The sequence below is a fragment of the Falco peregrinus genome, chromosome 3 (genome assembly GCF_023634155.1).
Source record: "Falco peregrinus isolate bFalPer1 chromosome 3, bFalPer1.pri, whole genome shotgun sequence".
Lineage (NCBI taxonomy): Eukaryota > Metazoa > Chordata > Aves > Falconiformes > Falconidae > Falco > Falco peregrinus.
In genome coordinates this window covers 1,659,878-1,671,944 of record NC_073723.1, presented here as the reverse complement: position 1 = coordinate 1,671,944, position 12,067 = coordinate 1,659,878, and the positions used below count along the sequence as shown (strand labels likewise).

The 12,067-nt window shown below is 42.9% G+C and overlaps 1 protein-coding gene across 1 annotated transcript in view; it reads right to left on the bottom strand.

The window, feature by feature from the left end:
• The window catches only part of TG (thyroglobulin), a 161,219-nt gene that overhangs the window by 136,085 nt on the left and 13,067 nt on the right, over positions 1 to 12,067 (bottom strand). The window contains exons 9-16 of the mRNA XM_027786474.2: positions 9,330 to 10,394; positions 7,099 to 7,686; positions 5,808 to 6,050; positions 5,333 to 5,470; positions 4,089 to 4,166; positions 3,517 to 3,629; positions 2,705 to 2,816; positions 1,020 to 1,220 (exon numbers count right to left, since the gene is read on the bottom strand). Coding sequence (XP_027642275.2) covers positions 1,020 to 1,220; positions 2,705 to 2,816; positions 3,517 to 3,629; positions 4,089 to 4,166; positions 5,333 to 5,470; positions 5,808 to 6,050; positions 7,099 to 7,686; positions 9,330 to 10,394 — 2,538 coding nt within the window. The remainder of the gene's footprint in view (positions 1 to 1,019; positions 1,221 to 2,704; positions 2,817 to 3,516; positions 3,630 to 4,088; positions 4,167 to 5,332; positions 5,471 to 5,807; positions 6,051 to 7,098; positions 7,687 to 9,329; positions 10,395 to 12,067) is intronic.

Here is a 12,067-nt window from a genome sequence, read left to right as displayed (position 1 = left end):
GGGGTTTCCTTGTGGCGTCTCAGAAAACTCTATCCACACAGCTCTCATTGGTACAAGACAGTTCAAAGGTTTCCAAGTTGTCTGAGGTGTTATCTAGTTGATTAAAACGCCTTACAGCCAGTTGGGCTGACATAACCAGGTATTTGGTTGGTGAGCATGTATTGCTCTTTATATAGCAGATTCACAAAAGGAAACTGAAGCAATTTCTTATCATGTGTTCTCATTTTCCTAAATCTATCAACAACTCTCAAATTAAAAAAAAAAAAAAAAAAAAAAAAAAAACACAAAAGAACCATGGAAACAGTACTGTCCTGCAGGCACTAGTTGACGGTTTTCTTTTTAAATCTCTAGTTTCCACTAACCATTACATTTTGGAGCATGGCCTTGTAGCAACTTTAATTTGTTTTGCTTCACTTCAGTGATGGGAAGATGTCTAAAGGCCATTACAAATTAAGTTTATCCAAATTTCTCCCATTTGGACATCTCACTGGAAACCATGAGTGAATTCCAGTGCTTTGCAGCCCTGGTCATGCAAGAAATACTCTGTGAATGTGTAGTGCTTTGGCACATCCTTTTCACAACTCTGGTCACAAGCCAAGAGTAGGAATGGCAGAAGCATACATTTTTCACATTTTGTTTTAGTCAGCTGAATGGCTTTTAATCCCAGAGCCAGCTCAGACTGGAACATGTTCAAGTTTGCAGCAAGCTGTTCAGATGGACTTCTGTTAAGTTTTATAGCTCAACCGCTTTGGTTTAACCAATTTTATGAATAAGGCGAAATCAAAGATCCATTCCGTTCCTTCTCCCTGACAAAGTACTTGAAGAAAACTGGACATCGTGCCCAGGTAGGTCTGAAATCTGCCATAACACAAAGATAAGCACACTGCTTGAGCAAAAGTCTCTATAACGGTCTGAACAAAGAAGATTAAACACAACTAAATACTGGAAAAATTTAGGAACTGGGTCAAGTTCCAGACCTGGATTTGCTCAGAAGCAATGCGCCCCAAGCAGGAACTTACTTGTACATGCAGGTCTTCGTCCGCTTACTCGTGTCCCTGGCACTTCTTCTCCATTATCAAAGACGCACCAGCAGCTCTCTTGGTCCTGGCTGCACTGCACGGGTGAGAAAGTCCCGTTGTCCCCTTCACACTGTGGGATGTAGCCTTTGCCAGCTTCTCGCAGACCAGTTTTAGACCTCAGCATGTTACAGAAACTAGGACCTTTAAAGAGAGAAAATCGTTGCAAGATACAGAACAAAAAACAACAAACTGTCCTAAAGACTTTAACAGCTGTGCTTTCGGCCTGTTTATTGGAAGAAAGATGAGTGATCATGAAGCCATAAATAAATTGAACCATTATAAAAATGGGGAATTTATTTCCACTACAAACCTCACATGTTTTCTAAAGATTAAAGTGCAAGTTCTATGGGTTTGCATCAAGAAAATAGTTGAAGAAATACTGACATGTATTTTGCATTTACATCTTTTTTTTTGCTATAAATGTGATAGTGTATCATTTAGATGCAGATATTTAAATTATTTTTAAATCAAATTAATCATTTTAGTAAGAATTTTTTATCAAGGTAATTTAAAATGTAATAATATGATTATTTACATTTTAAAATAGTTTAAATGCCCCAGTTCTATACATTCAAAACTGGGGAAAACCCCCCAGTCACAAAACAGCAACAGTTATGGTCTCCCACAAACGAACGAAACAGGGACGTGAGTGGGCAGAACCACCCGCTGACAAAGAGATCCAAAACACTCAACCCGAACTCGAGACAAAGCTGGTTCTTACTAATTTTGTTGATCTGCAAGTGTCAGAGTAAGCTTGTAAACCTGTGTAACGAACAACTACACAACTAATTCCTCAGTGAACGTGCAGTTATTTATCCTTCATCAGGCCTGGTGCACGTCCTCGTGGACTCTAATCATTAGCCCATATACAAGTAGAAGAAAGCAGGCTTGCGTGGTCAGATGAAAGTACTGTCTAACTCACTATCCTCTCCGGAGAAGTTTTCTGCTCTGTTACAGATGTTCCAGGAGTAGGCTTGCCTGAAGCCAGCAGATTATTCTCCCAAATTTTCTACGGCAGATGACAAGCAGAAAATCACTAGCAAAAGAACTGAAGAAAGAAGCTCAGCAGAACTGAGGGCTTTGGGGTTGCCGTACTGTTCGGAACAGCAGAGCCACTGCACTGCATCTCAATTCTGCAAGTAGGGATTCCTCAACTTTTTCAATCAACCATCTCTTATGAGACTTCAGCAGTTCTCTGTCTTTATTTGAAGACAATAAAAAGGTATTATAGGTCTAATTGCATTACATGGAGCTGTTGCGGACCATGTAAAATGAATTCACTGACTACATGTGGCCCAGTTCCCACAGTTCAGTATTCACTGCCTTAGAAAATTCATCCATGTGCGCAAAGAATTTTCTATGGTGGCAAGAAATGGAAGGTAAAAAATGCATAGAAGCCTGTTCATCAGTTTGTCTAAACTGGTTTATTTCTGGTGTTGTGAAAGTAAAGGATAACACTTTTCAGATACTCTTTCAATCTTGATGTGCTTGCATGTACCACGTCACTGAGAAATGAATAAGGCCCCCATGTCTCATGGGCATCATTCCGAGAAGGAAAGTACATATGCCACAAAGCACAAGGCACTGCCACTAGTGTCACAGGCTGTGGGTAAAGCATTACTCACACTCAGGATTGCCATCCAAATCCTTGCTGCCACGCTGAAATGCTTCTCCTGAAACAGGATCTACACACCAAACATCTGTGTCAGATCTCTGTAGCACGGCGTATTCTCCTGTCTACAAAGAATCAGTTACATCTCACTGCAGAGCAACAGATATTAATACAGACCCACCACAACCCATACCCCAAAGTTGGTTAAGCATATTTGATTATATTTACATTTGTCCATTAATACAACATGTTGAAAAGAAACACAATATTAAAACAAGGTCTACTTAATTTAATACACAGACCAGACCTAGAGGGAAACAGGCAGAAAGAAAGTCCATCGAGATGAAGTTCTGATATAATCTTGGTTTGAAATGTCTGTTCCTTGCTCATCTCAGGGCTCTATCCTGCTCGCTACCATGTTTTGAGAGCATCACGGACCCTATTTTGGGATACCTACATACAACCCCCTCTCATCTTGACATTCTCTCACAGCTCAGGAGGAGAGAGTCCCCCAGAAGTCATTCAAATAAGTTGTGCTTTTTAAGCATAGCCCTGCAAAAGGAGTAGGCAGAGCCACCCCGTAGGAGGGAAGCGTAGGCAGGGACAGAGCTTCCTATTCTCGGTCTTCCATCTCAAATCTATTTATGTTCTGCCTTATGCAGGGAAATGCCTGCTATTAGCTTTATCTTACCCTTTTCTTTCAGGTTAACGGGAACACACAAAGGATGCTTAAGGAGCATAGATTGAAACTGTACAGGCCTTTGGCATGGTGTAAGCAAAACCACAGAAGTTTTGTTTCTTCCTCCCTCAGTCATGTTAAATCACCTCAAGGCAGTAGGGGATGAACAGATCAGCTGTAGATGCATCCAGCTTTGAACCGCTCTGTCTCCAGCTGGAAATTATGGCATTAGTTCGAGATCGCTGACATGATGTCTGGCCTGTAAGAGGAAAAACATGTATGCATGTTAAATAAAATCAAGTTCTCAACCCTAAGCTAGAGAGAAAGGGATACATCCCCAGCTCTTTCGCGCATCTTCATTAGGGTCTGCTACAACCTCAGGTAGGGAATTCCCAATCTGTGTTTGATAACCACTGAATCACAGGATGGTTGAGGTTGGAAGGGACTTCTGGAGACATCTGGTTGGACATCTGGTCCAATTCCCCTGATCAAGCAAGGCCACCAACAGTAAAGGGCCCATTCTTAAACCATGCAAACCAACATCACATGCAGCGTGAAATGAAATGAATCAGCAAAACAAGCGTAACATTCTTTTTTATTTTCTTGCAACAGTTAGAAACAAGTCTTGCTTCATGCATATCATACTAGAATTTTCCATAAATACTAAAATTTGTAAGAACAGGTAAAGACAAATATTTATGAAGAAAAACCAACTGACATTTGGGAAGTTCTGCTGAGCGTGAGACCAAGGAATCCATGACATAACGTCCTCTCTCATCCACGCACCAGCAATGACCTGGCCAGAGAAGAAAAGCAGCTTAATTTTAGATGTTTGTACTGGTTTCAGCTGGGATGGAGTTAACTTTCTTCTTAGTAGCTAGTACAGTGCTGTGTTTTGCCTCTGGTGTGAGAACAATGCTGATAACCGCACTGATGTTTTTAGTTGTTGCTGGGTACTAAGTCAAGGAGTTTTCAGTTCCTTGGGCCCTGCCAGCCAGAGGGCTGGGGGGGGGCACAAGAGACTGGGAAGGGACACAGACAGGTCAGCTGCCCTGAACCAGCCCAAGAGGTATTCCATCCCATGGGATGTCATGCTTGGTGTATAAACGTGGAGCGTTGGCTGAGGGGGATCATTGCTCAGGGACTGGCTGGGCATCGGTCAGCGGGTGGTTATGCACTTGTACTGTGCATCACTTGTTTTCCTTTTCCCCTTTTCCCCCACCTTTCCATTAGAATTGTTACTATTTTTATTGTTATTATTGTTGGTTTTACCTCTTTATTCTGTTTAAATCATTAAATTGTTCTTATCTCAATCCTCAAGTTTTACATTCCTTTCCGATTCTCCACCCCATCCCTCCCGGTAGCGAGGAGTGAGCAAGAGGCCGCGTGGTGCTTGGTTGCTGCCTGGGGTTAAACCACAACAATGTTGTACTGCAGTATGCTTTGCTGCATATTGGGAAGATTTTAATCCCCAGCAGCACTATAGAAAGTGATCAGTAAATCTAAGTCACAGTCAACTCTGCTATCCAGGGATAAGTAGACCACACCTGAGAACAATGGTGAGAATAGAAATGTGGCAGCTCTAGCGAGACTCTTCCATTGCAGCCCTATCCTGCCACATATCATCCACTCCTGGCAATGTGATATCATCCACTAACTTGCTGAGAGTGCACTCCATCTCATTGCCCTGGTCTTTAATGAAGGCATTAAGCAATATCAGCCCCTGAACTGACCCCCAAGGAACACTACTAGCAGTGAGCAAATGAACATCAACTGATGTTTGAGCCCCAGTGCACTGCCACTTGAGTCCCTCACTCCAATCAATTTTCCACCCATCTCATGGACCACTTCACCTTTCTCCAGTTAGGCTACAAGAATACAGGTCTTCCATCCTTTCATTAGAATTCTGCTTAGCTTTTCTTTGTTCAGACAGTCTAGAGTATCTTGTTAGCAACCACTCACCTGTACTCTCGTAGCACTGAGTTGGCTCCCAGTTTCCCAGGCCATCACACTGTGGGATGTAGGGGTGAAATCCCAGCTGTGCTGCTTCCCCAGCGGAATGTTTTGCAGTAAAGTGACTCCGCCAATAGAAATGCAAGACTATAAAAGACAAGTAAGAAAAAAGGCTACTAGTGGCCAATAGAAGATATTTTAAATGCACGTTTGCAAACACCTGAATGTCCGGGTACTTCAATAGGCAAATTAACAAGTGTTGCAAGCATGTAAAGGTTGGTAAGTGTCCAAATCTTATATATGTGTCATGTCATACATAGAAGACAACTGAAATCAGCTCTTGGGTTGACAGGTTAATTACACAGTAATTATACCTGCTGAGTTGCACCTGTTTTTCAGCAACGTTGCATTTGACATAGAGTACTCTTGCACAGATTCTGGGCATCTATCCATTTAATTAAGCTGTCATTTCTCTTTCACCTACCTGACCGTGCAGCCAGCTGGAAAGCATAGTCACCGCCCGATAACAGCTTTTCAGAGACCACCACCTCTGACTCATAGGACTGGGCAGAACGTAGGAGGTCATTGTCTGTGAGCTGTATTCCCTTTGCTATCAAGAAGCTCTCTCCAAAAGCAAAGTGGGAGCGATTTGATGCTAGTATGAGCTGCTCTGCCTCCTCCATAAATGTCAGGGCTTCCTGCTTCACACCTTCACATATACCAGGACCTGTAGAACCAGAAGGTATATTAATGCCTTTCATCTAACTCCAGTAAAGATTTGCATGCCAAAACTAGCTGGTCTTTTAATTAGCATCTTCTCTTTCCTTCTGTACTTGCTCAGTTTTGAATTGTGTAATGAAGCAAACAAACAAACAAGATCTGTCAGTGCTTAGCTAGATAACAGCAAGAGTCCAAGAGTACCAGCAATCACCCAATGTCCCTGGCTCCAGAGGAGCAGCTGACACTTGGCCTGTCCTCTCCATACATCTACTGACTCAGAAATGGCAGTTCAACACACTGAACCAGCTCAGAGAAAGCTTCACAGCTAAAATAACCCTCTGCTAATCTGTTTCATACCCTTTATTCCCTGTTTGCCCACAGAATTGGCATCTCGGGCACTCCTTGCCTATTTGGAGGTTTGCCATTCATTGTCCTGTGACTTCCTCCCAGATGGAAAATTACTATGTGATTAGAATGGCTTTAGTGACTGCATCTATAATATAGGTCATCTGCTGAAGTAACCGTAAAGAGGGCCCACCACCTTTGGTGGAGGTGTCTGGACAGAGGGCTTACCAACGCTGGCCTCACTCTTCTTCTAGTGACTTCTAGGGGCTATGAGTTACTCTTGACCGCATAGTAAGAAATAGGAAATAAAATTCCTTTTGGCTCATTTTAAGGCATTCTTGAAAGTCATTTACAGCACAGTGCAATCCTGAATTTTTCACATAGCTCCTCACACTCTTTCTAACTTCAAAACGTCCTTTGCCGTCTGGCTAAATATCTTCTGCAAAAGCGTTATATGTCCAAATTCCAAATTACAAAATCTACACAAACCTGATATGGAACTTTATTCCTCCTTATTCCCAAAGCTGAGACACCACTTATTTACAAAAATTAGTTACCCCACCTCTGGTGGCCAGTGAGAACAGTAGTATTGCTCTTTCTGACAAGTCATTGTCTCTTACTTCACAGCAACTGAAAGGACTTTCCTCTTGTAGCATAAAAGCAAAGACCAGAAACGCTGCTACTTATGTGCCAGAAATTCTGTTACTTACACGCTGGGACCTGGTTCACTTCTGCCTTTGTTCCTTGCAGCTCTTCTCCTTTGTTATCAACACACCAACAATCACGAAGTTCAAAGTGGCTTAATGGAGCGCTGAAATCACTATAGGGTCCTGGGTAATAAGTCAGCTGCTCATTCAGAAGCTGCCAGAACATATATGGATCCAGTAAAATGTTCTCAGATGCATAGGTCAAGTTTCCTTTCAGCACTTCAGGTGGGAGATCAGTGAAGGAGGAATATGGGGTGAATGCTGGGAAGACATTCTGGTGCCCAGCCTCATACAAAGATTTAATGAAAGCTGAAAAGCCTTTGGAAGATGCCTCTTTATATCCAGTTATAATGTTCAATAGATCAGCAACAGGCAGCGTTTTGCCTTCGTTGTTCTCTGCAATCCACCTTTCGTACCACTCGAAGGCTTGCTCAGGAGGGCCACTGCACTGCACCTCCCTCCAGGCACCGCCAGCATCACACTGTGGGAGGTAAACGCTGGAGAGCTGGGGCAGAGCACTGGGATCTGACAACAGGAGTTTCACAGCCTTTAGAAACTCCTGACCAGCTGTTACTTGGCAAGCACTTGGGCCTGGGGGAGAGAAAAGCCACGCATAGCAAATCTTACGAATGCACCAAAGATGCACAATACCTCCTACCCCCCAGCACTACAAACACCATTACTAAAACTTGGTCATTTACCACAATACTAACAACAACATTTCCGCCTGTTATTAAGAGGGCTAATTCTATTAAGCTCCCATGCTGAAGCAGGGTAAGATTTCCAAAGGCATGTGAACACTGAAAGATTCATATAGATATGATTTTTTAAAATATTTGAGCACATTAGAGGGATGGGTGCTTGATACCACTAAATGCCTCCCTGAATCTGTTCACACCAACTAGGTATTTTCAGATACACTTGGTAATCTGGCAGTTACTTATTCAGCTAATCCTTGCAAAAGTAATCATCAGAACAGCAGGATAATAGTGATTTTATTTCCCCTTGGACCTAACCAGAATTTTCAGATTCTGTTGTCCTCCCTTCCTATTTAGAGGAATATGGAAGGAAGGAATCCCCATATTGCAGCTGAATATAAAAATACCATCCCTCAAAATGCCGGAGTGAGTTTGTTTTGGAAGCCTTTTCTGCCCTCTCTAGGGCCAAATTTCATTTTGCCACCAAGCAGCTCTATAAACCTAGCAAGACTCAAAGAGCTCATCTCCCTTTGAGCACCAGAGAATCATGAACCTGTTTATTTTTGATTGCACTACAGATGGCTTGCTAAATATAAATCCCCTACTAATTCAGTTTATTGCAATAAATTCCCCACTGCTTCTTCAAACTGCTATTCAAAGGAACTCTTTCACTATGTACCACTATCACCTGCTAGATACTTGGCTATTCCTTCCAAAATGAGAAGCAGGCTCTTCTCTTGGTCTGTTCTCCCTGTTGATGTGCCATTTTCAGTTCACAGAAACTTGAAAGACAAATGTTCCCAGCCTATGTGATTCCTTCTCCCTTTGTATTACATTAATAGAAGGCAAGATGAGGCAGTAAGCATTGCCCATAAGCAAGTTCCAGGCCCAAAATGATGTCAGACAAGTCATTTGTGACTCATTTTTCTGACCTGACTGCGTGGCCTTTATGAGAAACTTAGTAGCCTTCAAATCCCTCCCCTACGTTTCAACTCCTGTGACATCCTACCAAGCTGAGGATATGTTCTTGAGCTAAAAGACTAAAAGAGGTTCACGGCTTAAGGCACTGAACCTCTTCGGTTCTCAGGACAAGGATGAGCCAGTGACCATGCCCACGTGACTTGCTCCTGAAAGTAAAAGGGCTTTTTCACTCGGCAGGAGTTACATTCAGTTACACAGATATTTCAGGTCTCGTGAGCATCATGGATGTTCTACACGCTAGCTACACTCATGGGTGAAGACATATGCCAATGGCATGCCCACCAACAAGGCAAGCTTTTGGGCTCCTCTGCTTGCCTAGCCTGTGCACTGAAAGAAGAAGGGACCATCTTTAAAACTCAGGACATCAAGGTTACTTACACTGTATTTCTGGCTATTCCCCTGCAACTGCAGGGCTGACCTGCTCTCTTGTTAGGGAGCAATACTGTTTGTATACATTATCCACACATTTCCAGATATAATCAGATAGGAAGACAGAATCATGCCATTCCAACAGAATAAGGAAGCATCTTTAAATTCCCAGTCCCTAGGACTTACACTGCATCGGCTTTCCAGCTTTCCCCCTTATTCCTGGAATAACCTCGCCGTTCAAATCAACGCAGAAGCAATCCACCCCGTGACACTGCAGTGGCAGAAAGTCTCCATCCTCAGTACAAGAGGGAATAAAAAGATCCGATCCTGCAGGCAAGCTTTGCTTCAAGTTTTGCAGGTTTCTCCTTTGCTTCTCACAATCAGTGGGACACCTTGGATGTTTGCCCTGAGATCTCGAGCCTGGAACTTCTTTACCTAAAGAGTCCAAACACCAGCACTCTCCTCCATAGCACTGAACTTCCTCATACCTCCCGTCCTTGGTGCATGTTGGAACAAACAGGTTCCTTGGCTCTTCACCACACTCTTTGGATCCCAGCGCTAGTTTCACCACTTCACCTAAATCTTCAGCAACGCTTTCAGGGACAGAAATCACTTGTTGAAGAAAAGCAAAGAACTCTGGTAGTTCCAGAACAGAGGAAAGGAATTTCATCATATTCTGATTGTCCTGTAGAGTTACTATGCGGCCAAAGCTGCCTACAAGAGGTTTACCCAAAATGGAGCTCCCCTTTGATACCTCTGCTGAAAATGCCTCCGCTGATTCCAGAAACCCTTGGCTGTTATCCCTCTCTGCCACATCCTCCTGTGAGAAAAATTGGCCAATGCTGTATTTCCCGCTAGGGCCAAGTGCCCCTGTGAAGTTAAACTGGATCAAATTCTTCAAGAACGGTCCTCCAAAGAGGTTTTCTTGGAAACGCTTTGGATTGGCAGTAAATTTCAGTGCCGACTGAGCCAGTTCCCTTGATGGGAACATCCCCATGATGGCTTCAGTAAGGGTGGCTTCTAGCCCAGGAATCTGGCTGACATACAGGCTTTGTGCAACTGGAGACAACAATCCAGACTCCAGAAATAGTTCCTTGAAGGAAGGAGGGCAGGGTCTTGAGAAGCCAGCTATTTTTTCCAACTGCATATCTGGTGTAGAAAACAAATTGGGCTGAGTGAAGTATCCAGCAGGGCCATAAAATACCCTCGACAAGGCCCGTCGCCTCTCAGAGATGCACGTCTGTTCTTCACCTAAACAAAGTGTTAAAAAAAAAGCAAATTTTGGAACCTTTAAAACTTCATGGCTATCTTTCAAGCAGTCTCAGCAGAAACCACATGAAAGTGTAGTTTAACTTGTCTCTAGTTCAACTATGCATCAGGCACATTGATAAGGAAATTTGAACTGTTATTGAATGCGGTCTGTAATTTAAACTCTCCAGTCAAGACACAAAGTGAAAGGAAACATTCATTCCTTCACAACATCTAAGTTGTCTGTTCTGTGGCCTTTTTCTGGTTCTATTGTTTCCCAATGTAAATCATAGAACCACAGAATCACTTAGGTTAGAAAAGAACTTAAAGATCATCTAGTCCAACTGCCTATCCAGGACTGCCAAGTCCATCACTAAACCATGTCCCTAAGCACCGCATGTATGTGTTTTTTAAACACCTCCAGAGATGGTGATTCCGCAACCTCCTTGGGCTTGTTAAAATTACCAGTAATAGAGTACTAAGGACTAGATGGCATTCACAAATGAGCTGTAAAGGAAAAGAAATTATGAAATTTCAACAAAAGCAGTCAAATGTCAGGGTACTGAGGGTACCAACTGTGCTCCTGGGTTCCTGGGTACCCATATCCTGGGCCAAGCTATGTCATATGTGTATCTGCCTCCAGCCCCACCTGTACATTCATCCAGAGAAAGCAATGGCTCCAAGTTAGGATGCAACATATCACTGAAGCAGGATCTCTGAAAGTGTTAGCTTAAGGCTCAAAAGACATCAAAAAAGGAAAGACTCAGTAGATATAAAAACACTGAGAACCAAACAGACAGTATGGTTATGGCATTGACTGGATCTCTGGAACACACGCAGCAGTTTCCATCATATACCATGTGGTTACTTTTCCTTGAAAAGTAGCAGAATTTTAGAGAAGGGATGCAAAACCATTTTGAGGACAAAACAGCTTTTCCGGTAGGAAAGACTATTGAGGCTTGGACAAAAAAATACAATAAACATTTTTGAAAAACAGGATTCTCCACATCACTCACAATAGACAATTACTATTCACTATTTCTCACAGTACAGGAATTAGAACTGTCCAGAAGTAGAGCACATAATCATTATCATGAAATGTATTGCCAGAGAATGCTAGAAAGGATAAAAGGTTAAAGGGCAATTAGACAAATCCCTGCAAGATGACTCTATAGGGGAGGGCTGAACACAATGATGTGGGTTCAACTGCCAGTCTGGGATCTCTCCCACCTGTAGGATGTATGGAAATACGGAAGAAATGTATACATTTCCCATGTTTCTCACACTTTCTCTCCAAGCACCACTGCTGTCCCTGGTAGGGAACAGGGTGGTGGACAAACAGCTTTGGTCTGCTCCAGCATGGCCTCCCTTGGGCTTCCCACCCCATCCCCATTTATCATACATCCAGGCAATATGATAAAGCAGTCATAAATACTTTTAACAGTAATGATGAAAGCTGGAAATCTTCAAAGCTGCTAAAATAGATCAGCAAGAAATCTGAGGGAGGCTCTGTGATCAGCATCTTTATCACTCCACCTTTTCCACCCTTGTCCTGCTCCGCAGCTCCTGGCAGGGGCTCAGGGTCCCTCACATGGTTCCTTTGTAAAGGCATTTTCTGTAGATGGGCCCCTTCTGTTTTCAGTGTTGGCTTTTGGTAAGAGGGATGGAGAACATTC